This window comes from Protopterus annectens, chromosome 7.part1 (genome assembly GCF_019279795.1).
Source record: "Protopterus annectens isolate FY-2018-M chromosome 7.part1, PAN1.0, whole genome shotgun sequence".
Lineage (NCBI taxonomy): Eukaryota > Metazoa > Chordata > Ceratodontiformes > Protopteridae > Protopterus > Protopterus annectens.
The window spans coordinates 328,557,042-328,583,104 of NC_056740.1; the positions used below are offsets into that span (position 1 = coordinate 328,557,042).

General features: G+C 42.9%; 1 protein-coding gene across 5 annotated transcripts in view; it reads left to right on the plus strand.

Annotated features, from left to right (window-relative positions):
* Nucleotides 1-26,063, plus strand: part of QRICH1 (glutamine rich 1) — a 1,772,469-nt gene that overhangs the window by 1,545,108 nt on the left and 201,298 nt on the right. For all 5 annotated transcript variants that reach the window (XM_044078740.1, XM_044078739.1, XM_044078738.1 and 2 more), the window contains one exon: nt 7,960-8,050. In XM_044078740.1, coding sequence (XP_043934675.1) covers nt 7,960-8,050 — 91 coding nt within the window. The remainder of the gene's footprint in view (nt 1-7,959; nt 8,051-26,063) is intronic.

The following is a 26,063-nucleotide window of genomic DNA, read 5'->3' on the forward strand; positions in this document are numbered from 1 at the left end:
TTGAGTGCAAGACTTTAGTGAGATATGCTGATTCCCCCCATAGAAAAAGGTGGTTCTGGAGTACCAGATTTGCAGGGATGCTTTTGATCTACACAGTTAAAGAACAATAATGGGATTCTGTTATTAAATGCTCAAAGTCCCTGTCATTTTTTTCCCTATTTACTGTCCCTGCTATGAATAAACAATATAGCATTTAAAATATTTTAAAATGACTTTCTCTGCACTAGAACAGTACCTTACTGTACTGTGGTGGTTTCAAAAAACTTTTATCCTACCCTAGAAAAGCTTGCTGCAGTCTCCAATTCATTGATGTCATCAAGGCCACTAAATACAGGTAGTTTTCTGACCAGTTTCCTCCCCACACTGACGTTGCGACGACTATCCTAAAACCAAAGCATGCTGTAATGTCCCAGCTCGCTGGTCCTTCCCATACCCATGTAGAAAGTAAAGACTAGAACAAGGAAACAGTATACGAGTCAAGTCTCCTGCTGTGAGCTGTCAATCACAGCAGGTAACAGCACAAATTACACTTAGCACTTGACAGCTAACCTAGCTAACAAGTTGGGTTTGTGATGGATGAGAAAGAAACATTTTGGAGCGAGTCGGATGAAGTGGTGATGACTGTACCCAAGGATGATATGATTGGAGCAGATTTCAGTGGGCATGTTGGTAAAGGGAACAGAGGGGATGAGGAAGTGATGGGTAGGTGTGGTGTTAAACAGAGGAATGCAGAAGGTCAGATGGTAGTGAATTTTGAGAAAGGATGGACATGGCTGTGGTGGATACATATTTTAACAAGAGGGGAGGAGCATAGGGTGACATACAAGAGTGGAGGAAGATGCACACAGGTGGATTATATCTTATGTAGGAGGGCCAGTTTGAAGGAGATTGGAGACTGTAAAGTGGTGACCGGGGATGGTGTAGTTAGGCAGCATAGGATGGTGGTTTGTAGGATGACGTTGGTGATCAAGAAGAGGAGGAGGGGTGTGAGGGCAGCACCAAAGATCAAATGGTGGAAATTGAAAAAGGGTAATTGTGTGGTGGAGTTCAGGGATGAGTTAAGACAGGCACTGGGTGGCAATGAAGTTATCAAATAGCTAGGTAACTACAGCAGAGCTAGTAAGGGAGTCTGCTAGAAAGGTGCTTGGTATGACATCTGGACAGAGGAAGGACAACAAGGAGACATGGTGGTGGAATGAGGAAGGACAGGAGAGTATACAGAGAAAGAGGTTGGCAAAGAAGAAGTGGGATTGTCAGAGAGATGAAGAAAGTAGACAGGAGTATAAGGAGATGATGTGCATGGCAAAGAGAGAGGTGGTGAAGGCTAAGGCATATGAAGAGTTGTATGAAAGGTTGGACACTAAGGAGGGAGAAAAGGACATGTACTGATTAGCTAGACAGACGTACCGAGCTAGGAAAGATGTGCAGCAGGTAAAGGTGATAAAGGATAATGAAGGAAATGTACTCGCAAGCGAGGAGAGTAATTTGACGAGATGGAAAGAGTACTTTGAGGGGTTGACGAATGGAGAGAAGGTTGGATTATGTGGGGATAGTGAATCATGAAGTACAATGGATTAGCAAGGAGGAAGTAAGGATAGCTATGAAGAGGATGAAGAATGGAAAGACTGTTGGTCCAGATGACATACCTGTGGAAGCATGGAGGTGTTTAGGTGAAATGGCAGTTGAGTTTTTAACCAGATTGTTTAATGACATCTTGGAAAATGAGAGAATGCCTGAGGAATGGAGAAGTGTTTTGGTACCGATTTTTAAGAATAAGGGTGATGTGCAAAGCTGTAGTAACTACAGAGGGATTAAATTGATCAGTCACAGCATGAAGTTCTGCGAAAGAGTAGTGGAAGCTAGGTTAAGAAGGGACGGTGATGATTAGTGATCAGCAGTATAGTTTCATGCCGGGAAATAGCACTACAGATGCGATGTTTGCTCTGAGAGTGTTGATGGAGAAGTACAGAGAAGGTCAGAAGGAGTTGCATTGTGTTTTTGTAGACTTAGAGAAAGCATATGACAGGGTGCATAAAGAGGAGTTGTGGTATTGTATGAGGAAGTCGGGAGTGTCAAAGGAGTATGTAAGACTGGTACAGGATATTTACGAGGGTAGTGTGACAGCGGTGAGGTCTGCGGTGGGAGTGACGGATGCGTTTAAGGTGGAGGTGGGATTACATCAAGGATTAGCACTGAGCCCTTTCTTATTTGCAATGGTGATGGACAGGTTGACAGACTATATCAGACAGGAGTCCCCATGGACTATGATGTTTGCAGATGACATTGTGATCTGTAGTGAGAGTAGGGAACAGGTGGAGACGACCCTGGAGAGATGGAGATATGCTCTAGAGAGAAGAGGAATGAAGGTCAGCAGGACTAAGACAGACTATGTGCGTGTGAATGAGAGGGAGGATAGAGGAATGGTGAGGATGCAAGGAGTAGAGGTTGCCAATATGGATGAGTTTAAATACTTGGGATCAATAGATATTCATCATGTTACCCTGCTGCAGTCATCACACTTGGGTTATCCTGCCGTCAGGCGGTCCTGCAGTCGGCCCAAATTCCAAAGTCTTGGTCTTACGTCGGTTGCTGTCGCTTCTTCCCTGACATCAGTGCGCCAGGGGAATATAAGAGGCATCCAATGCCATTTTCTTCAGTCTTTCTTGCCGCGCGGTGCCCGAAGCAGAAGCAGTTCGCAAGTGCCGGTCGGCCGACACCTGAGATTTTCGATTTGAATTTCAGTCCGAAGTCTTCAATAAAGCTAAGTACCCCGTTGGGGAACATTTTCTTGCCTCAGTCCGATGTCAAAAAAGTTAACAATTGCATTTCTTGTGGGAAGCAAATACCTCATAAGGATTTCCATTCCTATTGTATTCCTTGCCTAGGCCCAGGTCACGACGTCACAGGTTGTCGGTTTTGCGCTAGGTTTAATAAACGAACTATCAAACGCCATTTTGACTTCGCACGGCATTACTTTGGTAGGAAATTTAATTATATCATGCCGTCGGAGCAGCCAATGACCGCCATACATAAAAAAACGCAAGGATAAGGACAGGCAGCCTAGGAACAAACCAGACTCCGAGGCCTCAGCTGGGCCTGTCGCCGGTTCTCCGGTTTTCAGTGAGGCGCCTACGCAGCCCTTGACGACCGCAGAACTGGAACCCCAGACAGCTGCGGATTCCCAAGCGGAGCCTACTAGGCCGACGCAGCCATCTACCGACACCGGAGCTGAAGTAGACACCGGGGCAGTGGAAACACCTTCGGTTGCAGAAGGTGTCTTCAGATTGACTACACTCACCATTAAATCTTATGCTAAGCTTAAAACTCCTTTAAAACCTAAGAAAACTGTACATCAGTCTACAGTGCAAGGCCCCATGCCTAAGAAACAGATGCTTAAGATGGCTGAAGATTTGATTACCCTTATCAGGGGTTCCCATCCCCCTCCTGATAAAAGACCAAGACAAGAGGAGGATTATGCATCCTCTGACCAGGTTTCTCTCTCCTCAGATTCTTCTGAGGAACAGGATTACACTTTTCCACCTTATGAAGATTCTGATGCTGAAGACTCTTATTCCCTCAGCATCTCATCCCTGAAGACTACTCCTTTGGGGAAACATTACATACCATGGGGGAACATTTCCACTGGGAAGGCCAGGATTACTCGGATTCTAAGAAAAGGCTCCGAGAGTTCCTTTTACTACCCCAGCACAGACCTCTTGCTATCCCTCCTGTTTTAGATATGTGGATGATGTCTACTTGGGAGTCTAGTTTAAATCAAGACTCTCTACCTCCGGCTTCAGCCAAACCAGACAGATACTACAGAGTACCTGACTCGCACAAATTCTTTATAAAAGCCCTGTGGCTGACCCAGAAACAATTTCCCAGGGTCCTAAGGGAGCAAAAGCTTCTATGGCTAAAAATCCTGTGCCCTCTGAAAGGGATTCCAGAGCCCTAGATAGATGGGGAAAGAACATATACACCTCAGCAACTCTGGCTATGAGAGCATTAAATTGCCAGGTTTCACATGTTGAAATATCAACAATTCCTAAAGTCTCAGTTAAAACAAAAAATGAGTGCACTTTCAGAACAGTCTGAATTCAAGGAAATGCAGGATCTGTTGCATGCAGCTGAACAGGTGGGCAAACATACTTTACAATGCAGATTTGATTCATTGGAAGCTTCCTGTAGAGCAGCTGTTACTGGCTCTGTCATACGTAGACATGCTTGGTTAAAAGAACAAACCCTCCCTGACCATGTTAAAGCAAAATTATTGGATGCACCTTTGCAGCAGGATGTATTATTTGGTGTCAAAGCTGAAGAGGTTTTAAAGAAAATGGAGGATAAGGCAAAGTCTATGCAAACGGTCAAGGATTTTTTGCAGGTACAACCCCCTCGTTTCAGCAGAAATTGGCCAACAAAAAACTGGTCCTTTCCAGCTTCAGACAGATCACAGATGGGCAAATACAGATGCCCAAGGGGCAGAGGTCAGTCACAGGGCCCTTACAAACCTTGCCAATGGGGTTCTGCTACCCAGAAAGGAGGAGAAGACAGGCCCCAAGCTAGCAGAAGACAAACACAATGACTCCATCCTTAAACTACCAAGCAAATCTCTCCTGGCAACTCCCTTGGGAGGAAAACTAGCATTTTTGCAGACAACTGGCACATCATTACAAAAGACAAATGGGTTCTAAACATTGCCTCTCAAGGATACAGATTCCACTTTCATACCTTACCAAGGATCAAAAGAATGCCAAACCTGCCACCAAATCAATGGGCAGAGGCACAAAAACAAATTACAGCTCTCATGAACATGAGAGCCATTCCACAAGTACCTACACAGGAGCAAGGACAAGGATTTTACTCAAGGCTCTTCCTGATCCCAAGAAAGGACAAAGCATGGAGACCCATTCTGGATCTTTAAATTCTGAACACCTGTCTGCAAGTACCAAAATTCAAGATGTTAACACTACAGCAGCTTCTTCCCATGCTGGGCAAGAATGCTTGGCTAGTCACTTTGGACCTCAAGGAGGCATACCTGCATGTCCCTATCAGACAAAATTGCAGAAGATACCTCCGCTTCATTGCAGGTTCAACGCATTATCAATTCTCTGCACTGCCCTTTGGCTTATCTACTCCACCCAGGGTCTTCACAAAATGCCTGGCACCAGTAATTGCATACTGTAGACAGAGGAATTCAAATATACCCATACCTGGACGACTGCCTTATTCAAGCAGAAAGCAAGGACATTCTTTTAAAGCATCTGGCATTTGTCAAACACCTTCTAAGTTGCCTAGGGTACACAGTAAACGAAAAGAAATCTAAACTTGTGCCCTCACAAAACATAATATTCCTGAGTGCCAGCTTGAATACAACGGCCCAGATGGCTTATCTCACGCCAGACAAGCAACGACAGCTGATTCAATATTTCAAAATAATGGCAACGAAGACCCAACTCCGTGCAAGAAAAATTCTGCAGGCCTTGGGATTCATGGCATCTTGCATACTACTAATACCATTTGCAAAACTGCATATGAGGAAATTACAATGGTACCTGAAAAGTGTATGGACTCGGCACAGCCACAGCTTGGAAACAATGAATACCACTCATTCCCTGCCTTCAACAGGAGTTTCTATGGTGGGCACAGGCATGTCACCTCAACAAGGGTCAGCCTTTCACCTTACCCACAGCCAGGCAAACTATGACAACAGATGCATCGGACTATGCCTGGGGAGCACACATGGCAGGGCAGTGCATTCAGGGCAAATGGACTACAAATCAGAAGCATCTGCATATCAATCAGAAAGGAATGCTAGCAGTACAGAATGCCCTAACAGCTTTCAAGGACCTTCTACACCCAGGACAACTAATAATAAAGACGGAATACCACAGTAATGTGGTACATAAGCAAGGGGGCACACATTCCTACCCTCTATGCAGGCAAGCAATGACCTGGTGGAACACTGCACTGTCTTACCAGGTTCAATTACAAGCACCATTCCTGCCAGGAAAGAAAAACACATTGGCAGACGACCTAAGCAGAAACATCATGGATCCACACGAGTGGAAACTAGATCCACAAGTATTTGCAATGATAGCTCAAAAATGGGGACGCCCAGACATAGATCTGTTTGCAAGCCCCCACAACTACCAACTTCAAAAATTTTGCACAAGGACCTTCCATCCACTAGCTTGGAAAGTGGACGCCCTCTCATTCAGTTGGAAAACATTAACAGTGTATGCCTTCCCTCCACTGCCTCTTTTAGCAAAGGTACTGCTGAAAGTCAGATTAGAGAGGCCACAAATGATATTCGTTGCACCAGACTGGCCACGCCAGCATTGGTATCCAGTTTTAAGGAACATGGCCCACCATGGATTTTGCCACAAATTCCTCACCTGCTCACCCAGTGAGACAATCAGATTCTACACAGCCAGCTCAAGACTAAACCTGGCTTGCATGGCAGATTACCTAAACAACCAGCCAACACCTTTATCCAAAGCTGTTATGGATGTCATTCTGGAGGCCAGGAGACCAAGCACCAGGAAAACCTATTCCGACAAATGGAAAAGATTTTGCGCCTGGAACCAGGCTAAAGGCCTAAATCCAAGCATCCCTCAGATTCTACAATATTTAACAGAGATGTTACACAAAGGACTTTCCTTTTCATCTATTAAGATCCACGCCGCAGTAATTTCAGCTCATTACAGCACGGATCCTCCTCTATTCTCACATCCACTCCTAAGACAGTACCTCAGAGGGGCTAAGAACTTAAGACCGCCAAGGAGAGCTCCAACACCTACTTGGGATCTCTATTTTGTTCTGGAAAAGCTTACATTGCCGCCTTTTGAACAGTGTCATAGAATTTTTACATGGAAGTGTTTGCATAGTAATTTTCCACAGGTATATGGCAAGTGCTGGAGGTGTGATGTGAAGCAGTCAATGGGAACATGTTTTTTGGAAATGCAACAAGTTGATCTATTTTAAGAATTCCCTACTTGGTACTATTCAGAAATGTTGGGGAAGCAAATTATTTTAACTAAGGAAATGATTCTTTAGAGCTAGGGTGTAGGAATGTAATTGTCTAGACATGCTAAGGTCTTGGCTGATTTAATGCTATGGGCTGCTAAAAAAAAAAATACTAGAAAATAGAACTTGGAGTCTAAAGCAACTGTAACTGAGGTTATTGAATGTTGTTAAAGAAGGTGTATCTTTTGGAAAAGAGAAGGAGCAAACTACACAGAAATATAATTTGTGGTGAAATACTTGCAGAATATTCATGGGGAAGGGGAAATTTTCAGGGAGTGTAGGGTTGAGTAGTTTTTGTAATGTTGCAGTGAATGATTGTTAAAGAAGAATACAAGCATGTGTAATACATGAAAATGAAAAAATATCCAGTTGTGTGCTATTGTTGCACATTTTATTTGAATTTAATAAAGATGTTAAGTCACCCACTATAAATTTCTGCCCAGGTGGGGACCTTCCAGTCAATTGGAATAGTTGAAATGGTTGTCTTTTTAGTAGTCAACAAGTAAAGTTTAAGTGTGTAGTTTTGCACAGACTTTAGAAATGGGTAGATGTCCATATAGCCAAACTGGTTAGCACTGTCATCCTTGCTATCAGCCTGAAAATACAGTTCATAGCCAGGGAATTGCAGGGTGGGTGGGTGGTCTGTACAGCTACCTACTACGCAAGTTATATTTCACACGTATCAAACACTTCAGCCCACTTATTGAGTAAATGGCCTTACTTGTGAGGATGCGCCTCCATTAGTAGGTTGCACACAGCAGTTTAGATGAGCATCTTATTTGAAGTGTCTTGTTGATGAGCAGTCTTCCAAGTGGTTTGTATTTCGGTTTTTAAGGTTTAGTGTGCAGGTACAGATATTTAAATACTTGCTGCACAGAGACTTTCTAATTTTTTCACTCCTCATTTAGTATTTTTCTTTTTATTGATTTGCAGTTACAGATGATATGTATGCAGAACAAACAGAAAATCCAGAGAATCCACTTCGTTGTCCCATTAAGCTTTATGACTTCTACCTCTTCAAATGGTGAGCTCTTATCAAGTTTTGAACTTATTTTTTGGTGATAGTTCAGTTCCTGTGTCACACCTTTACTGTAGTACTGTTGTTTATCAGAAGGAATAAGATGCATGACCCAGAAAGTTACTGTTTGAGTGAACTACATTTGTCTTTACATTCAGTTTTATTTTCAAACGGAACTAGAACAGTGCCTGTCACAGCTCTGTCTGATTAGTGTTAACAGAAATTCATCCTTAATGTAAAAAAAGAGCATGTACTGTTTGGAACCACCCATAAACTACCAATATATCCCGTAACAGTTGGTGTATTCTTTATAGTAACCATGAAACTGTTGAAATAGTCCACCAGTACATCTGGAGTTCCAGGTAGACCTAAAACTCAGATTTTAGCCTCACAATTTACTAAATCCATTGTGAATGAACTTTTGTAGATTAAGAAAATTGTTTTCTCCCTCTCCCCTGCTAGAAAACTTGCATTAGGGAAAGGAGTTCTTATACAGCTAGAGTATAGATTTCCCCTGCTTGAAGCTACATCCAAAAACTGAGGCATCTCTTCAGACAGCCAGCAACATTTGTAGTCCTCTTCCCACAAAGCCTCTTATCTGTAAACTACTCAACGTGCAGTCCTTTCCCTTCACTGAAGGCAAACTGATAACATCCTTGTACAACCTGAGACACCTTTTGTCTTCTATTTCCAATTTACATACTCAGTAGTAAACTCCACTGCACATACCATGCATTCTCAGTGTTGGTATCTCACATTTTGGAATCCTGTCCTACTTCTACAAAGTCCATTGACTGTTAACAGAAGATCAGAACTTAAAAATTACCTGTTTAAGAAGGATTCTGTATTTAACATTTGTAAACAGATTCATCTGATGTTTAATTTGGATGACAGTTTGCTAGTTCGTTAATGGTAATGTGTTCTATCTTTATAATTACCAGACTGAGCAAACAAAACTGCTATCAGTTTCTTATTACTATCTCATATATCCTCTCCTTATGTCCCTTCCATCTTTTCTAACATACTTCCGGCTGTGTAGCTCACCCTCTCCTATCTTCAACTGACTTTCTTTACTATATTCCAGTAAAATCCAATGCATCTGTAATTTGCTCATTTTGTATGTGTTATAATTAGAAACACTTGCTGTACTGTCATAATGTTTGCATTTGCTTAAGATTCTGAATGTTAAACTTCATGATGTTCTTCGTGTTTCACTTTGCAGTCATCAGATTTGGGTTGTCTGCCTGCAGGTAGCCCTCAGCCGGCCTGAATACCAGAGTCTTAGGATTTCTGCTTCGGATGCTGTCACTACTTCCATGACGTCAGGTTGTCAGGGGTATAAAACATGCAGCCGATGCCATTACATCAGTCTTTCTTGCCGTGCGGTGCCCGAAGCAGCAGCAGTTTGCAAGTGCTGATCGGCCGACTCCTGAAATTTTTGTTTTCGAGTTCCAGACCTGAAGTCTTCAAAAAGATAAGTACCCCGTTGGGGATCCTTTTTTCTTGTTCTAACCGATGTCAGAAAAAATTAACAATTATCTTGCCTGTGAAAAGCAAATACCTCGGAGATTTTCATTCTTACTGCGTCACCTGTTTATGCCCAGACCACGACGCCCCTCATTGTTGGTTTTGTGGCTTGTTCAATGCCCGCACTATTCGTCATCTGTCTGTTTTTGTAGCTAAATACTTTCGTTCTCCTTACTCCGAAATGGCCTCGTTCAGCCATCTGACTACCGATCTTCAGAGACAGACCGCATAGGTCCAAAACTGCTGACGACGCTTTCGTTAAGCTAGTCGCCAGTCCGCCGGTACTCAGGTGCTTTCGCAGCCCCTGATACCCGCTACTACAGATTCACAGGCCTCTACTGAGACCCATTCGGAGTCCGATATGCCGCGAGATGCTTCTTCCACTATGGAACCTGCAGATGTCTCTACCTTGGGTGGGTCCGGAGCCGCTGTGCAGGCACCGGCTTCTGAGGGTGTATTCAGGCCTACCGACTTTCATATTGAACCAACGACTTTGTTTCAAACTAGAAATACCGAATTCCTCAGGCCTAAAGCTCACACCTACGCTTAGAAAATCAGTGACCAAGCCACATACTCAGGCCCATATGCCTCAAAGGGTCTATATTAGATCAGTGAACGCTTAAAAAAGCCCCAGGTTTGAACGATGCTTGTAATATTGCCTGTCTATTGAAATTAAGAAGCCTGAAACGGTAACTGGTAAAATTTGTGAACACATTTTTATTTATTTTAGTTGAACAAAATACCAGAGGGGCATATTTGAGGTTGGGTTGTATTGTGGTTTGAATTTAATGTTGTTTGAACCTAATGCTTTAACAGTTTTTTCTTGGTTTATAAATACTTAATTACATAATTGATGAGACTTTTGTCTTGATAAACTTGCAGCTAATTTATTTTGTATTTTTTACTTATGAACAATGTGTGTTTTTTAGTGAAGGTCTTTTTAAAGAAATGTATTAGTTGGAGGTGCGTCTATCATGTGACATGACTTAACTGCTTATATATTGCTGTTTGAAACTTTGTATGTTTTTCTGAAGAAGTTGTCACATTTTGGCGACGAAAAGCGATTCAATTAAATGGTTTTTATTCCTAACGGATTCCTGATATATTTCTGGTGTTGGGACAAGGTGCTGCTGACTTGGTTTCTGTATTTCAGTTGTTTATTTTTTTCTTAGTTTTACTAATATAGACCCTGCCTCAAAAACAAATGATTAGAATGGCTGAAGACCTTATTGCCTTAATTAGGGGAAGCCAGCCGTCCCCCTCTAAGAGACCTAGAACTGATTTTCTGTCCGATTCTTCTGATCAGGTATCTGATATCTCTGCTCTTTCTGACTACCAGGATTTACCCTTATGTACTTATGAGGATTCTGATGCAGAGGATTCCATTACCTCTGCTTCCCCTCCAGAAGATTTTTCTTTTGGTGAAACCTTGCATACCCTTAGGGAGCATTTCCGCTTGGAAAGCCAGGACTATTCTGAGTCCAAAAATAGACTTGGGGAATTTTTACTCCTGCCTCAACACAGGTCTCTAGCTATCCCTCCTGTTCTGGAGATTGTAGATTATGTTTTCTTGGAATCCAGCCTTACCCCAGACACTTTGCCTCCAGCTCCCAGGAAACCTGACAGGTACTACAGAGTACCTGACTCTCTCAAATTCCTCTTCAAGAATCCTGCTGCGGATCCAGAGACCATTTCCCAAGGACCAAAAGGCATTAAGGCTACTACTGCCAAAAATCCTACCCCTTCTGATAGGGACTCTAGAGCTTTAGCCAGGTGGGGTAAGAAGGTATACACTTCTGCAACTTTGGCCATTAGAGCTTTAAATTGCCAGTTTCATATGTTAAAGTATCAGCAACATATTATGGGACTACTTAAACAGAAAATGATGTTGATTCCTAACTGTGCTGAACACAAAGATTTGCAAGAGTTAATGCATTCTACTGAACAAGTTGGTAAACATACTTTGCAATGTGGTTTTGATGCTTTAGAAGCATCTTGCAGGGCTGCTGTCACTGGGTCTGTACTTAGAAGGCATGCTTGGCTTAAGGAACAAAATTTACCAGATCATGTCAGTGCTAAATTACTGGATGCACCCTTAAACCAAAACTGCCTTTTTGGCAACAAAGCAGAAGTCCTCCTCAAAAGGATAGAGGAAAAAGCTAAATCTATGCAAACTGTTAAAGATGTCTTACCAAGTACAGCCTCCTAGATTCAGTAGGCATTGGCCTTCAAAGAACTGGTATTTCCAGTCCCTTCCAGGCCTTCTCAGTCCAAACCCAGGAGCAGCAGACAACGAAGACTTCAGTCTCAGGCTATGCACAGATCTAAGCAGTGGGGGGCTCCCACTTCCAAAGCAGGGAGTAGTAAGCCACCTCCCTATGGAGAAATGGCATAATGACTTATCCTTAACTCCTCCAAGCCCTGCTCAACTACTTGCTTCCTTAGGAGGAAAGCTCACCCTGCATGCAAAAAACTGGGAACTCATTACCCAGGACAAATGGGTTTTAAACATAGTTTCCCTAGGATACAGATTCCACTTCCACTTACTACCAACCCCAATTGGATGGCCAGAACTCCCGCCAAATCAGTGGGCGGAGGCCCAAAAACAGGTGCTTCTCTCCTCAGTATCAGGACTATTCAACCTGTCCCAGCAGAACAAAGGGGACAAGGTTTTTATTCAAGACTGTTCCTGGTTCCCACAAAAGGTATACTCCTGGTGTCCTATCCTGGACCTGTCTATTCTCAACACCTTTCTGGTAGTTCCAAAATTCAAAATGCTAACTCTTCAACAGCTTCTTCCTATGCTAGCCAAGGATGCCTGACTGGTAACCCTAGACTTAAAAGAAGCTTACCTGCACATCCCATAAGGGAATCCTGCAGGCGATATCTACGTTTCAGGGCGGGCCCATGCACTATCAGTTCTCTGCACTTCCCTTTGGCTTATCTACTGCACCCAGGGTATTCACAAAGTGCCTAGCTCCAGCCATTGCATTTTGCAGGCAGAGAAATCTTCAGATTTACCCATACTTAGATGATTGCCTGATTCAGGCAGAAAGTCAGGACTTGCTATTACAACTCCTGGCATTTGTAAAGAGGCAGATCACTTCTGTGGTTCTGCTTGACAGGGGCACAGGAAAATCATTTTCTTGGGTGGCGAAAGCCAGGGTACCTTTAAGGCTAGGCTTGTATAGGCCCTAGGGCCAATAGCCTAGTACCTACCTATGAACTTCTAACCGCACTGGGGTACACCATCAGCGAGAAGAAATCACACCTATTACCCTGCCAACAGATTGTATTCCTGGGAGTAAGCTTGAACACAACTTCCTAGATGGCATTCCTCACTCCAGAGAAACAAGTTTATTTGACAACCTACTTCAACATACTGGCCACAAAAACCCAGCTATCTGCAAGGAAAATCCTGCAAGCCCTGGGGTTCATGGCCTCTTGCATTCTGTTAATTCCATATGCAAGACTGCTTATAATGAAACTTCAATGGTATCTAAAATGTCTATGGTGTCAACATTCTCAGGACTTGGAAACCATGATTCCTATCATTCCTTGTATAAGGACAGAGTTTCTTTGGTGGGCAGAGGCCTGCTACCACAACAAGGGACTCTCTTTCACTCTACCACCTGCTGCCCAAACCCTAACAATAGACGCATCAGATTATGCATGGGGGGCTCACATGTCAGGGCAGTGTATTCAGGGCAAATGGAACCCAAAACAGATGCACCTGCATATCAATCAAAAAGAAATGTTAGCTGTACAGAACGCTCTGACAGCCTTCAAAGACCTTATTCTTCCAGGACAACTATTGGTAAAGACAGACAACACCACAGTTATGTGGTACATAAACAAGCAGGGGGGAACCCATTCCTACCCACTCTGCGGACTAGCCATGGCTCTGTGGAACACAGCTTTGATCTACCAAGTGAACCTGCAAGCTCAATTCTTGCCAGGCAAACTTAATTCACTGGCAGACGACTTGAGCAGAAATCTCATAGACCCACACGAATGGAAACTGGAACCCAAAATATTCAAGCTCTTGGGGAACAAATGGGGGCATACCAGAGGTAGACCTGTTTGCCGTCCCTTAGAACTAGCACTTGAACAAATTTTTCACCAGAACTCCCCACAGTCAAGCTTGGAAAGTGGATGCCCTGTCCTTTACCTGGGAAAGCCTCTCAGTTTATGCCTTTTCCCCCGTGCCTCTCCTCTCGAAGATCAAACAGGACAAGCGAAAGGACAATACTGATTGCCCCAGACTGGCCACACCAGCACTGGGTATCCCCTGTTGCGCAGTCTGACATTGCTACAACCATGGCACCTGCCTCTGACCCCTTCCCTGCTGTCCCAGTAAGCGGGCCATATTCTGCACCCTCAACTTCAAACCCTGAACCTTGCAGCCTGGTTAATTCCCTGAGCTCACCCCTAGCAGCCCTCAGTAAGCAGGTGCTGGATGTCATTCTTGAGGCAAGGAGGCCTAGTACCAGAAAATCCTATTCAGAAAAGTGGAAAAGATGATATTTCTGGAGCCAGGCTCAGGGGAGGGGCACAACAGTGCCCAGCTTTCCCCATATTCTAGATTATTTAATAGAAATGCTCCACAAGGGCCTATCTTTCTCTTCCATTAAGATTCATGCCTCTGCCATTTCAGCACATTATAATACTGAGCCACGCCTCTTCTCTCATCCCCTGCTAAAACAATTCCTTAGAGGGGCCAAAAATTTAAGGCCTCCCAGGAGAGCACCCACTCCAGCCTGTGACCTTAACTTTTTATTGGAAAAACTCACTCCCCCCCCCCCCCCCCTTTGAACCAGCTGCTGCAGCAGAGTTGAAATTCCTTTCTTGGAAAACAGCCTTACTTCTAGCCATCACTTCAGCAAGAAGAGTGTCTGATCTGCAGGGCCCTCATGGCAGTGGAACCCTTCATTGTCTTCCATGCGGACAGGGTTTCTCTCAGGACTAATCCATCCTTTATGCCCATGGTTGTGTCTAGTGTGGCTTTAAACCAGTCCATTAATTTGCCTACTTTTTTCCCTAATCCTCAAAGTAAGGGTGAAAGGATACTGCATTCACAGGACATGCACAGACAGCTTAGATTCTATTTGGACAGAACTAAGCCTGTCAGAAAGTCTGACCAGCTGCTAGTTAGTTTTGCTGCAGGGGCAGAGGTAAAGGCCATTTCAAAGCAAACCATTTCTGCTACAAGCACCATGGAAAACCTACCCCACAGGGAAAAAGATCACATTCCACCAGGTCTGCCTCTACCTCTACAGCGTTTTTCAGAGAAGTCCCTACCGGGGACATCCTGGATACTGCTACCTAGAACTCTGTACATATATTCACCAACCATTACCACCTGCCTATCTTTTGTAAATCCAAAGCTGGATTTGCCACAGCAGTCTTACAGGGCCTGATTGCTAGCCCCAATGCTCTTTAACTGCCTCCACCTTTCCTTTGCTTTGGGAATCGACCCAAATGTGATGACTGCAGCAGTGATGTTATCTTTTGAGAGGGTACCAGTTGTGATTTCTTTTCGTTTATTGTGTACCCTAGGCATGTTAGAAGCCTTTTCACAAATGCCAGGTGTCATAGAAGAGTGTCCTTGTTCTCTGCTTGAATGAGACAGTCGTCCAAGTAAGGATATATTTGAATACTACTTTGTCAGCAAAATGCAATTACTGGTGCCAGGCACTTTGTAAAGACCGTGGGCACAGTAGATAAGCCAAAGGGCAGTGCAGAGAATTGGTAATGCATTAAGCCAGCCTTGAATCTGAGGTATCTTCTGCATGACTGTCTTATTGGGACATGCACGTATTCCTCTCTTAGGTCTAAAGTCACCAGCCAAGCATTCTTGCCCAGCATGGGCAGAAGCTGTTGCAAAGTGAGCATTTTGAATTTTGGAATGTGCAGGTATGTGTTCAAAATCGATAAATCCAGTATTGGTCGCCAGGCCTTGTCCTTTCTGGGTATCAAGAACAGTATTGAGTAAAAGCCTTGTCCTTTTTCTTGTTCTGGTACTGTCTGAATGGCCCCCATATCCATGAGGGACGTAACCTGTTTCTGTGCCTCTCCCATTGTTTTTTTGGCAGATCTGGCCAACCATTTGTCATTGGCAGTGTGTGGAAATGGAATCTGTATCCCTGTGATACGATGTTTAATACTCACTTGTCCTGGGTTATTAACTGCTAATTTTGAGCAAAAAGTGCTAATTTTCCCCCTATGGGTGCTGCCAAAAGATAAGTGCTTGGTGTAGGCAGAGGGAAGTCATTGGGATTGCTTTCTGTATGTTTGCGCTTTATCTCCTCCAGATTTGGAGGTGGATGCGCCCCATTGCTTTGACCTGTATGAGTCTTGAGCCTGTTACCTGGAACCCTTAGGACGTCTGGATTTGCCCCTTTGAGGTCTGTCTGACACAGGAAAGGACCACTTTTTTGTAGGCCAGTGTCTACTGAATCTAGGTGGCTGCACTTGTAAGAAATCTTTAACAGTTTGCATAGACTTAGCTTTCTCTTCCATTTTCTTTAAAACCTCTTCTGCCTTAATACCAAATAGAGAATCATGCTGTAAAGGTGCATCTAGCAATTTAGCTTTAACATGATCAGGCAAATTTTGTTCCTTTAACCAGGCATGCCTCCTAATCACAGATCCAGTAACTGTGGCCCTGCAGGAGGCCTCTAAAGAATCAAAACCACATTGCAAAGTATGCTTTCCAACTTGTTGAGCTGCATGCAATAATTCCTGCAATTCCTTATTTTCTGCACATTCTGAAATCAACATCATTTTCTGTTTCAGCAATCCCATAACATGTTGTTGGTACTTAAGCATATGAAATTGACAGTTTAAGGCCCAGATTGCCAAGATGGTAGATGTATAAACATTTTTTCCCCATCTGTCCAGTGCCCTTGAATCTCTGTCGGAGGGGGTAGAGTTTTTTTCTGTCGAGGCCTTAACTCCCTTTGGACCCTGTGAAATAGTTTCAGGATCAGCAGCAGGGTTTCTAAAAAAAGATTTATGAGAGTCAGGGACCCTGTAATACCGGTCAGGCTTACTGGGAGCCGGAGGTAAGGAATCAGGGGTCAGGCTGGACTCCGAAAACACATCATCTACAAATCCACAATATCTAAAACGGGGAATGGTTAAAGGCTTGTGCTGAGGGAGAAGGAGGAAATCCCTGAGCCTCTCTTTTGATTCTGAGAAGTCTTGACTCTCCCAGTGAAAATGCTCCCTCAAAGTAATCGGAAGGAATAGAAACCTGATCTGAAGATTCATAGTCAGTGTCTTGCCTAGGCCTCCTCCTATCTGGAGGGGGATGGGTTCCCCTGATCAAGGTAATAAGGTCTTCAGCCATTTTGAGCATCTGTTTTTTAGGCATAGAGGCCTGTGCACGTGGCTCAGGCGTCGGTTTTTTAGTTTTAGAAGGTGTCTTTGCCTTTGGTTTTGCAGCTTTCGTCGGTTTGATATAAAAATGTTGAGGTCTGAATACACCCTCAGAAGCCGGTGCCTGCTCTGCGGCTCCGGACCCATCTGAGGGAGATACATCCGTCGGTCCAATAAATTGAGTATCTTGCGGCATGCTGGACTCCACATGGGTGTCGGTAGAGGTCTGCGACTCGAAGGTAGCGGGTATCAGGGGCTGCGAAAGCGCCTCACTGAGTACCGGCGACTGGCTTAGGAGAAGCTTCGTCTGTTTTGGATCTCGACTGCCTTGCTCTGTCCTTTTCTTTGAGTTTTTTATGCACTCCGGTAGTCGGATTGCTATCCGATGACATTTCTGGGTAGTTAAATCTGTTTCCAAAATATTTAGATGCAAAAATATACGGACGCTTAATAGTGCGTTGGTTAAATCTAGCAAAAAAACCAACAGCCAGGCAAGTTGTGATCAGGGCCTAGGCAAGGAATACAGTATAAATGGAAATCCTTATGAGGTATTTGCTTCCCACAAGTAATACAATTATTAACTTTTTCTGGCATCGGTAAAAAGCAAGAAAAAAGTTTCCCCAACGGGGTACTTAGCTTTAGTGAAGACTTCGGTTCTGAAACTCAAACTCGAATATTTCAGTAGTCGGCCGACCTGCACTTGCGAAATGCTTCTGCTTCGGGCACCGCGCGGCAAGAAAGACTGAAGAAAATGGCGTCAGCTGCATGATGTCATGGAAGAGAAGACAGCAACCGACTCGGGACCCAAGACTGTGGAATTCAGGCCGACTGAGGGCAACCTGCCAGCAGACTACCCCAAATGTAATGACTGCAACAGTGAAACACGAAGAACATCTTTAACTACCCAACTCAACTCTTTCTTCACTAACTCTGTTCTCTCGCTCATAAAAGACAACCACAATATATCCCTCCTATTAGATTGCTAACCATAATATCCCTCCTGTTACCACACCAGCAGCTAATACCACCAGTAACTCTCTCCTAAAACCAATCCAGACAGACCGGACAAAAAAATTGTTAAACTAAAACCAACAACACTAACAGCCGATCACCTGCCAAATGAATACCTCAAACTGGTAGCTGATGTCACCTGGTGGTACCCCATTTCAATAGTAATCAACAGATCCATCACTGAACAATACATCCCAAAAATCTGGAAAATTTCGTATGTAATCCCTCTACACAAAGGTGGATCCTCACTAGAACTCTCTAATTTTAGGCCAATTTCCATCCTGTCACCTCTTTCAAAAATTTTAGAAAAATGTGTCTATGACTCAACTTACTTGACCACCTACTTACAAGTAACCTGCTACCCAACTCTCACCATGGCTTCTGTCCTAATCACAGCACCACAACTGCACTTCTAAGCTTTACGAACACCATAAACCAACTCAAAAATGAAGGGAAACAGGTCTCCTCTGTCTTTCTGGATATGTCCAAAGCTTTCGACAAAGTATCCCATCAAAAACTCTTAATATGAGCTTGCCCACCTCATATCTCAGGAAACCCTCTCCTGGTTCCACAGCTACCGTTCCAACTGCCAACAGGCTGAGACGTGGCAAAAAGATCTCTCCTCTCTGCTACCAATCACTGTCACTGTCAGTGTCCCACAAGATTTACATTAGATCCACTTTTATTTAATATCATTACAAACTTCGCTCTACCACCAATTTTGACATCCTCATCCAATATGCAGATGACTTTATCTGCTCTGTACCTTCCCTTTCTCAGCTACAAGAAGCCACCCAAATATCCTTCTCTACCATCAAATCCTACCTTCACAGCCTTCAACTTATACTAAACCCCAACAAAACCAAATTAATGCTTTTCCAGAACAATCATAACAAAAACAGGCAAAATCAGCTTTTCAGAATCATCTCTTCGAACAACATAGTAATCGAATCAACTACACAAACTACGCTACTAGGTATCACTATTGATAGCGGTCTGAAATTTGACAAACATCCGAGTCAAATTATTAAAAAAGCACACCAACTTAGGTTCCCTCTACAGAATCAAACCTTACCAACTCTTCTAGAGAAGCAATTGCCAGGACACACCTTCTATCCACCTTACTACATGCCAACCCAATATTCACTAATCTTGGAAAAACAGACCTAAACAAGCTAGAGGCTTGGTATCATAAAATCACCAAATTCACCACTAATTTTCCTAATAGAACCCATCAATGCACAGCTCTCCAATAACTGAAATGGTTACAGCTAAACATCCTCTTAGCCTTTAACCAAATTACTACAAGTCATTCTGTCATTTACCAGTATAATAAATGTCCACCTCTCCAAAAACTAGTACAAACCCAAACTGACAGACGCCCAAGATATTCTAACCAATTCCTTCTAAAAGTCATCCAAAGTAAACAGCAGTTTTGGAGACTCCCTTTATTCAAATAAAATCTCAAAAAAAATGGAACTCTATCCCTCAGAAAATTCTTGCAACAGAAAACCGCACCTCATTCAAAAATCTACTTAAAACTTACCTAAATGACAACTGGGCATGCTCCTGTACATCCCCCCAGGCTAATGCACTGTATCTCCATCTTCTTCCAATTCTTACCAACTCTACTCTTTCCCGTCATCTGCACAAGTAATAGTTAAGGTCACAGACTCTCAGAATACTCTAACTAAATGCCTCAGACTGTACTGTAACTGCTGAGAAATTTTGACTATGTGCTGATTATGCCATGCTAATCTACTAGTTTTTCTCACAAATTTAGGCCTACAAGTTTTTTTTTGTATTGTGAAAAATCAAGACATATGTATACTAAATTGTAAGTAATTACAAATGTCACTGTATACATATACAACAATGTAATGTAGTGTGCTTTCTTGTGTGTACAGCTTTTCTCCTGGGCTTCTGTTGAAAAGGGGCTACAAAGCCCAGTCAGACTTCCCCAGTAAACACATGTCAATAAATAAATTACCATAATCCCTAGGGTCTGGAACAGCAGTAGTACAGAAATCCAAACAAAGAGTTAAGACTGCAGCAGCAAGAAGCCAGTTATTCAAGTATGGGAAAAACTTGGCACACTCCAGCCTCTGGTTTGTCACTACAGCTACACACTATGTAAGCATACTTAAGGTAGATGACAGTCTGAATGATGATCCCCAAACTGACGACTAGCTCCTACATGGAAGTGAGGCAACCTTAACTCCTTGATGATCTTGATATGCACATATGTAATCTGGAAATCCAAAGTGTAACATCTTACTGACTGCACTGTGATTACCTTGGACTTCTCCTTTGGAATTAATTGTTTGAGTCTCCTTAAACCAAGAAGGGGCCTATGGTCCTCAAGTTTTTTTTGGGATGTTAAAAAACTTGGCAGTACAACTCTGGAACACATCTTAGGTGGTTCTCTAATGAAGAGACTTTGATACACCTTTTAAGGCCACCCTAGTCTGATTGGGGTGGGGGGGGGGGTGAGACACTGGGGAAAGGAAGTGCAGATGAGGACGACAGTAATGGGAGAATTATAGAGTTTCTGCATACTATGCCCACACTCCATAGTATTAACTGTTACCCAGACAGAAAGTACAGTTGTGTACACTTACCATAAATGTAGATGTTAGTATATTCACTGTTGAAGTCATCACATTTAGGTTATCTGCCTGCAAGATAACATTCCTGGGTGCAACCTTGAATACAACTGCCCAGATGGCTTACCTCACGCCAGACAAACAAAGGCAACTGACTACTTAAGACTGATGGCAACAAAAACCCAGTCTTCTGCAAGACAAATTCTGCAGGCTCTGGGTTTCATGGCATCCTGCATCCTACTAATCCCATATGCAAACTTGCATATGTGGAAACTTCAATGGTACCTAAAATGTTTATGGAGTCAACATTCACACAGTCTGGAAACAATGATTCCTCTCATCCCCTGCCTGCAACAGGAGTTTCTGTGGTGGGCAAAGGCCTGTCACCAAAACATGGGACAGCCCTTCACTCTACCTCCTGCCAGCCAAACCTTAACAACAGACTCCTCAGATTATGCCTGGGGGGCCCACATGGCAGGAAGATGCATTCAGGGCATATGGGCACCAAATCAAATGCATCTACATATCAACCAGAAAGAGATGCTTGCTGTTCAAAATGCCCCAACAGCCTTCAAGGACTTACTTCATCCAGGACAACTACTGATAAAGACGGACAACACCACAGTCATGTGGTATATAAACAAGCAAGGGGGCACACACTCATACCCCCTTTGCAGATTAGCCATGGCACTGTGAGACACAGCTTTGACCTACCAAATAAATCTTCAAGCTCAATTCCTGCCAGGAAAATAAAACACTGGCAGATGATTTAAGCAGAAACCTTATGGATCCTCACGATTGGAAACTAAATCCACAAGTCATCAGCATGATAGCAGAGAAATGGGGGGCCCAGACAAAGACCTATTTGCCTCTCCTCAAAATTATCAACTGAAAAAATTCTGCACAAGGACTTATCACAGACAAGCATGGAAAGTGGACGCCCTATCCTCTAGTTGGAAAAACCTATCAGTTTACACCTTTCCTCCTCTGCCTCTTCTACCCAAGGTCCTCCTAAAAGTCAGGCAAGAGAAGCCAAAGATGATATTAATTGCCCCGGACTGGCCCCGCCAATACTGGTACCTAATCCTAAGGAACTTGTCTCAATACCCAGCTTGGACCTTGCCTCAAAAACCACAACTTCTGTCCCAGCAAAACAATCCAATCCTGCACAATCAACTACAGACTCTGAACCTGGCAGCATGGCTAATCCTGTAATCATACAGACGACACCTCTCAGTAAAGCTGTGATGAATGTCATTTGGGAAGCCAGAAGGCCTAGTACTAGAAAATCTTATGCTGACAAATGGAAGAGATTCTGTGCTTGGAATCAAGCACAAGGAACTGATACAGCAGAACCGCATATTCCTTGGATATTACAATACTTAGCTGAGATGCTTGACAAAGGCCTATCTTATCAATCAAAATCCATGCCTCTGTCATTTCGGCTAATTACAATACAGAGCCACCAATCTTTTCTCATCCTTTATTAAAGCAGTATCTTAGAGGAGCCAAAAATTGAAGGCCTCCTAGAAGATCACCATTACCTACATGGGACCTAAATTATGTGTTGGAAAAACTCACCCTGCCTTCATTTGAACCAGCTGCTACCACTGATATAAAGTTCTTATCATGGAAGACAGCTCTGCTACTAGCAATTACTTCAGCAAGAAGAGTTTGAGCTACAGGCCCTTATGGCTGTAGAGCCTTTTATCATATTTTACCCAGACAGGGTGTCTCTGAGGAAAAATCCTACTTTTATGCCTAAGGTCATTTCCAGTGTGGCTCTTAACCAAACAATTCATCTGCCAACTTTTTATACAAATCCGCAGAACAAAGGGGAGAGAATTCTGCATTCCTTGGATGTACACAGACAACTAAGATTCTACTTGAGCAGGACTAAAGCTCTAAGAAAAACTGAGCAATTACTAGTGTCATATGCTGCAGGATCAGAAGGAAAGGCTATCTCAAAGCAGACAATTTCAAAGTGGATAAGCCATTGCATCCGTTTCTGCTACTTACACCATGGCAAACCTTAGCCCAAGGGCATTAGGTCTCATTCCACCAGGGCTGCAGCTACTTCAGCAGCCTTTCTCACAGGAATACCAACCAAGGACATTCTAGAGGCTGCTACTTGGAGTTCTGTTCACACCTTTACAAAGCATTACCATTTGCCTATCTACTCTTAAGTCCACGGCAGTGCTGCAGGGCTTTATAGCCTCACCTAATGCTGTTTGCTCCAGCCTCCCAACCGTAGCTTTGGGATTCTACCCAAATGTAATGACTGCAAATGTGAAACATGAAGAACATAGTACAGTTGTGTACATTTACCATAAATGTAGATATTCGAGTGTATTCACTGCTGCAGTCCAGGTTACCCTCCCACCACACCCCCCTGTCATTCTACAGTTTATCACTCCTTCTCTATTTTCTAAAATCTATGTGGTGTATTTGCTTGTAGATGAAGGTAAAGTTTATATTGATGCATGTGTGTGTGTGTGTGTGTGTGTGTGTGTGTGTGTGTGTGTGTGTGTATATATATATATATATATATATATATATATATATATATTTAGAATATTGTTACCTTTTTGGGGGCACCTGACATCAAGGGCAAGAAAAACTAAAGAAAATGACATCAGCTGCATGTTTTATACCCCTGACGTCATGGAAGAGAAGACTGCAACCAACGCAGGACCCAAGACTTTGGAATTCAGGCCGACTGAGGGCAACCTGCCAGCAGATTACCCCAAATGTAATGACTGCAACAGTGAATACATTGGAACATCTGCATTTATGGTAAGTGTACACAGCTGTACTTTTCTTTATAGTTTGAAGTATTGGGGGTTGGGATTTTGGTTTGTCCTTGAAGTAGAAGTTTAATGGAGCCCCAAAATGTTTGTGGTTTGTTATAATATTGTTGTTGGATTCTGGTATAGTAGTATTTTGTCATTTTTGATGTGGTGTTTGCATTTGTTTGTGACAGTTTTATGAGGATGCCCTATTTTTGTCTGATATTAGGACCAGTGTTTCTTTGTTTCAGTAGAGGTTTGGTTTCCTTAGTGAGCCATGAGCAGTAGTTAGCTTTAGTTTTTACATCCCTATTGGGGGCCAGGATGTTGAGAATCTCAAATAATTTTTTGAAGTATTTGATGGCTGAGTCTAAAGGGAGATACTTTAGAGGGGACCAGTTAAAATTTTGGAGGAGTTCATTGAAGTTAGATATAGAAAAATGTATTTTGTTACATACTTGAATATAGTTTGTGTTTTTGGTATGATTATTGCAGTGTCTCAATATGAAGGTTGGCAGGTGTTCACTTAGGCTGTCAGGGAGACAACCTGAGTGATAAGATTAGTTAGCATTTGTGGTTAGGGTCCAGTCAAGAGTAGTTTGCTTGTTGCTATGTTTGTCCTCCGTAGTTGGTATATGTATCATCGGAGTGTATCCGTGCAGGTTTATGTGGTTAGTTGGGTTATCTGCGGAAGAGCTGTGCCAATCGATATTGAAGTCACCTGCTGTTATTGTTTCTTGGCTAAGTGTTCTGGATGCCCAGGATAGTATGTTTTCAGTTATGGAGGATTTGTTGTTGGGTGGGATGTATACTGATAGTATGACTATAGGTTTATTGTGGTTGATTTCTAGGTGGAAGGCCTGCAAGTTCTGTGAAGAAGTCTCTAAATTTGAATATAGTGGTACTAACCCACATGGTTAATACTCCAAAGTAGTATGTAGACAAGTTCTATTCCCAGCCGGACAAATGTATTAAACTGGCAGTCCCTACCAAATCCAATGACTGGGATGGTTTAAAAGCAAACCAATGTGTGTGGTGGTCTGCATACATTAAATAACTTTGATAAAAGGAGGAAACCATTATAGCAGAAGAAAATTACCTCAAATTAAGGGGAACATCAAACAGCTTGATAAAAAGCTAAAAAAAGGACATCAAAAAAGTAAGATATACCATACCCTCAGGCTAGCTACAGAAGCCAAAGATGATGGCAAATCCTGTTTGTTGTCAGTGAAATAATAAATAAACCCTACATTGCTTGGAGCTCAGAAACATCTGTTCCAAACGCACTTATCCGTGATGGAGTCAAACCAACAACCATCCTGAAAAAACACTTACTGAAGGTACTGTCCAGAATAAAAAGTATCTCATCCATGGGACCTGACAAATAGCCAGCTACCTAATTAATAGCAGTAAACAAGCATTGCTGGACCCACTCCTCACCTGGAGCTTAACAACTGACTTTGTCCCACAGGAGTGGCACACAGTTGTCTTCTGATGCTGCTCTTGAGTGGTGGCCCCACCTCTGACAGTGAGGGTTTACAGACCTGTCAGCCTAGTGAGTCTTGCATGCAAAACCGTGGACCATCATAACTGGCCCAATTAACTATATCAAAATTCTTATCTGACCTGACCCCCAGCAGTTTGACTTTAAAGGTAGATCTTGTCTAATGAATCTTGTGAAGATCTTTGAGAGGGGTACTCAGGACTTAGGCTGTGGACAAGCTCTCCACCTTGCCAAGGCATTTGATGCCATACTAATTCAAGTATAGTTAGCTGAAGGAGCTCCAGATTGACCCATATGTCCTAAGGTGGATAGCCAACTGGCTTAGGGACAGGAAAGTCAAAGTAAGGGGGCACATCCTCAAAAGAGCATGAAAATGACCAGGGGATATCCTTGAGGAACTGTGGTGGGACCTCTGCTGTTTGGTATCTACTTCCCAGATCTCCACTTGGTAAATGAGGATCTGTGATTTACATAGTTTACCGATGATTGTAAGCTGGGTGTTGTCATTAAGCCCACTGTTGCACAAGGACACTCCCAACAGAACCTACACTTGTCGATAGCTAGTATACATAAAATGGGCTCAAACTCTGCTCCAAAAAAAGTAAGTTTTGGTAACTATCCCCTAGTTCCAGCTGTAGAATGGATAACGCACTACTTCAAAATGAAGATTGAGAGAGACCTTAGTACTTGTGTGGACAGTGCCCTGGCGTTTGACCATCATGTTGCAGAAATGATTAGGAAACCCTTTTACTTTGCAGAGCTTATATCAAAATGGTATTTCTTCCATATTAAAAGAAGTTCTCATTTCCTTGTACTCCACAGTTTAGACCCATCATTGAGTACAGTGCTCCCTTTGGGATGTAGCTTACTAATGTTGTCAGGCGTTTGTAAAGACCCCAGAAGTTTAACTAAAAAGATTAGGTGCTTAAAAGATTTGAAATACCAAGAAAGAGTGGTGGTTTTATCCCTGTACTTAGTTTTATATAGACTCCTTAGGGGTAATCTTTGCATTGCTTATAGGGATGCTGTAGTCCTAAGAAGAACTATTATACTTCCATAAGTTAAGCATTCAGGCTGACACCAGGGCCATAGAGCTAAATCTACTCCTACAAATAAGATGAGGACAAGGCATATAAATTTGTCATGTAGCATCTGTTCCTTCTCTGGAACAACTCCCTCTCCAAATTCACCCCTGATGT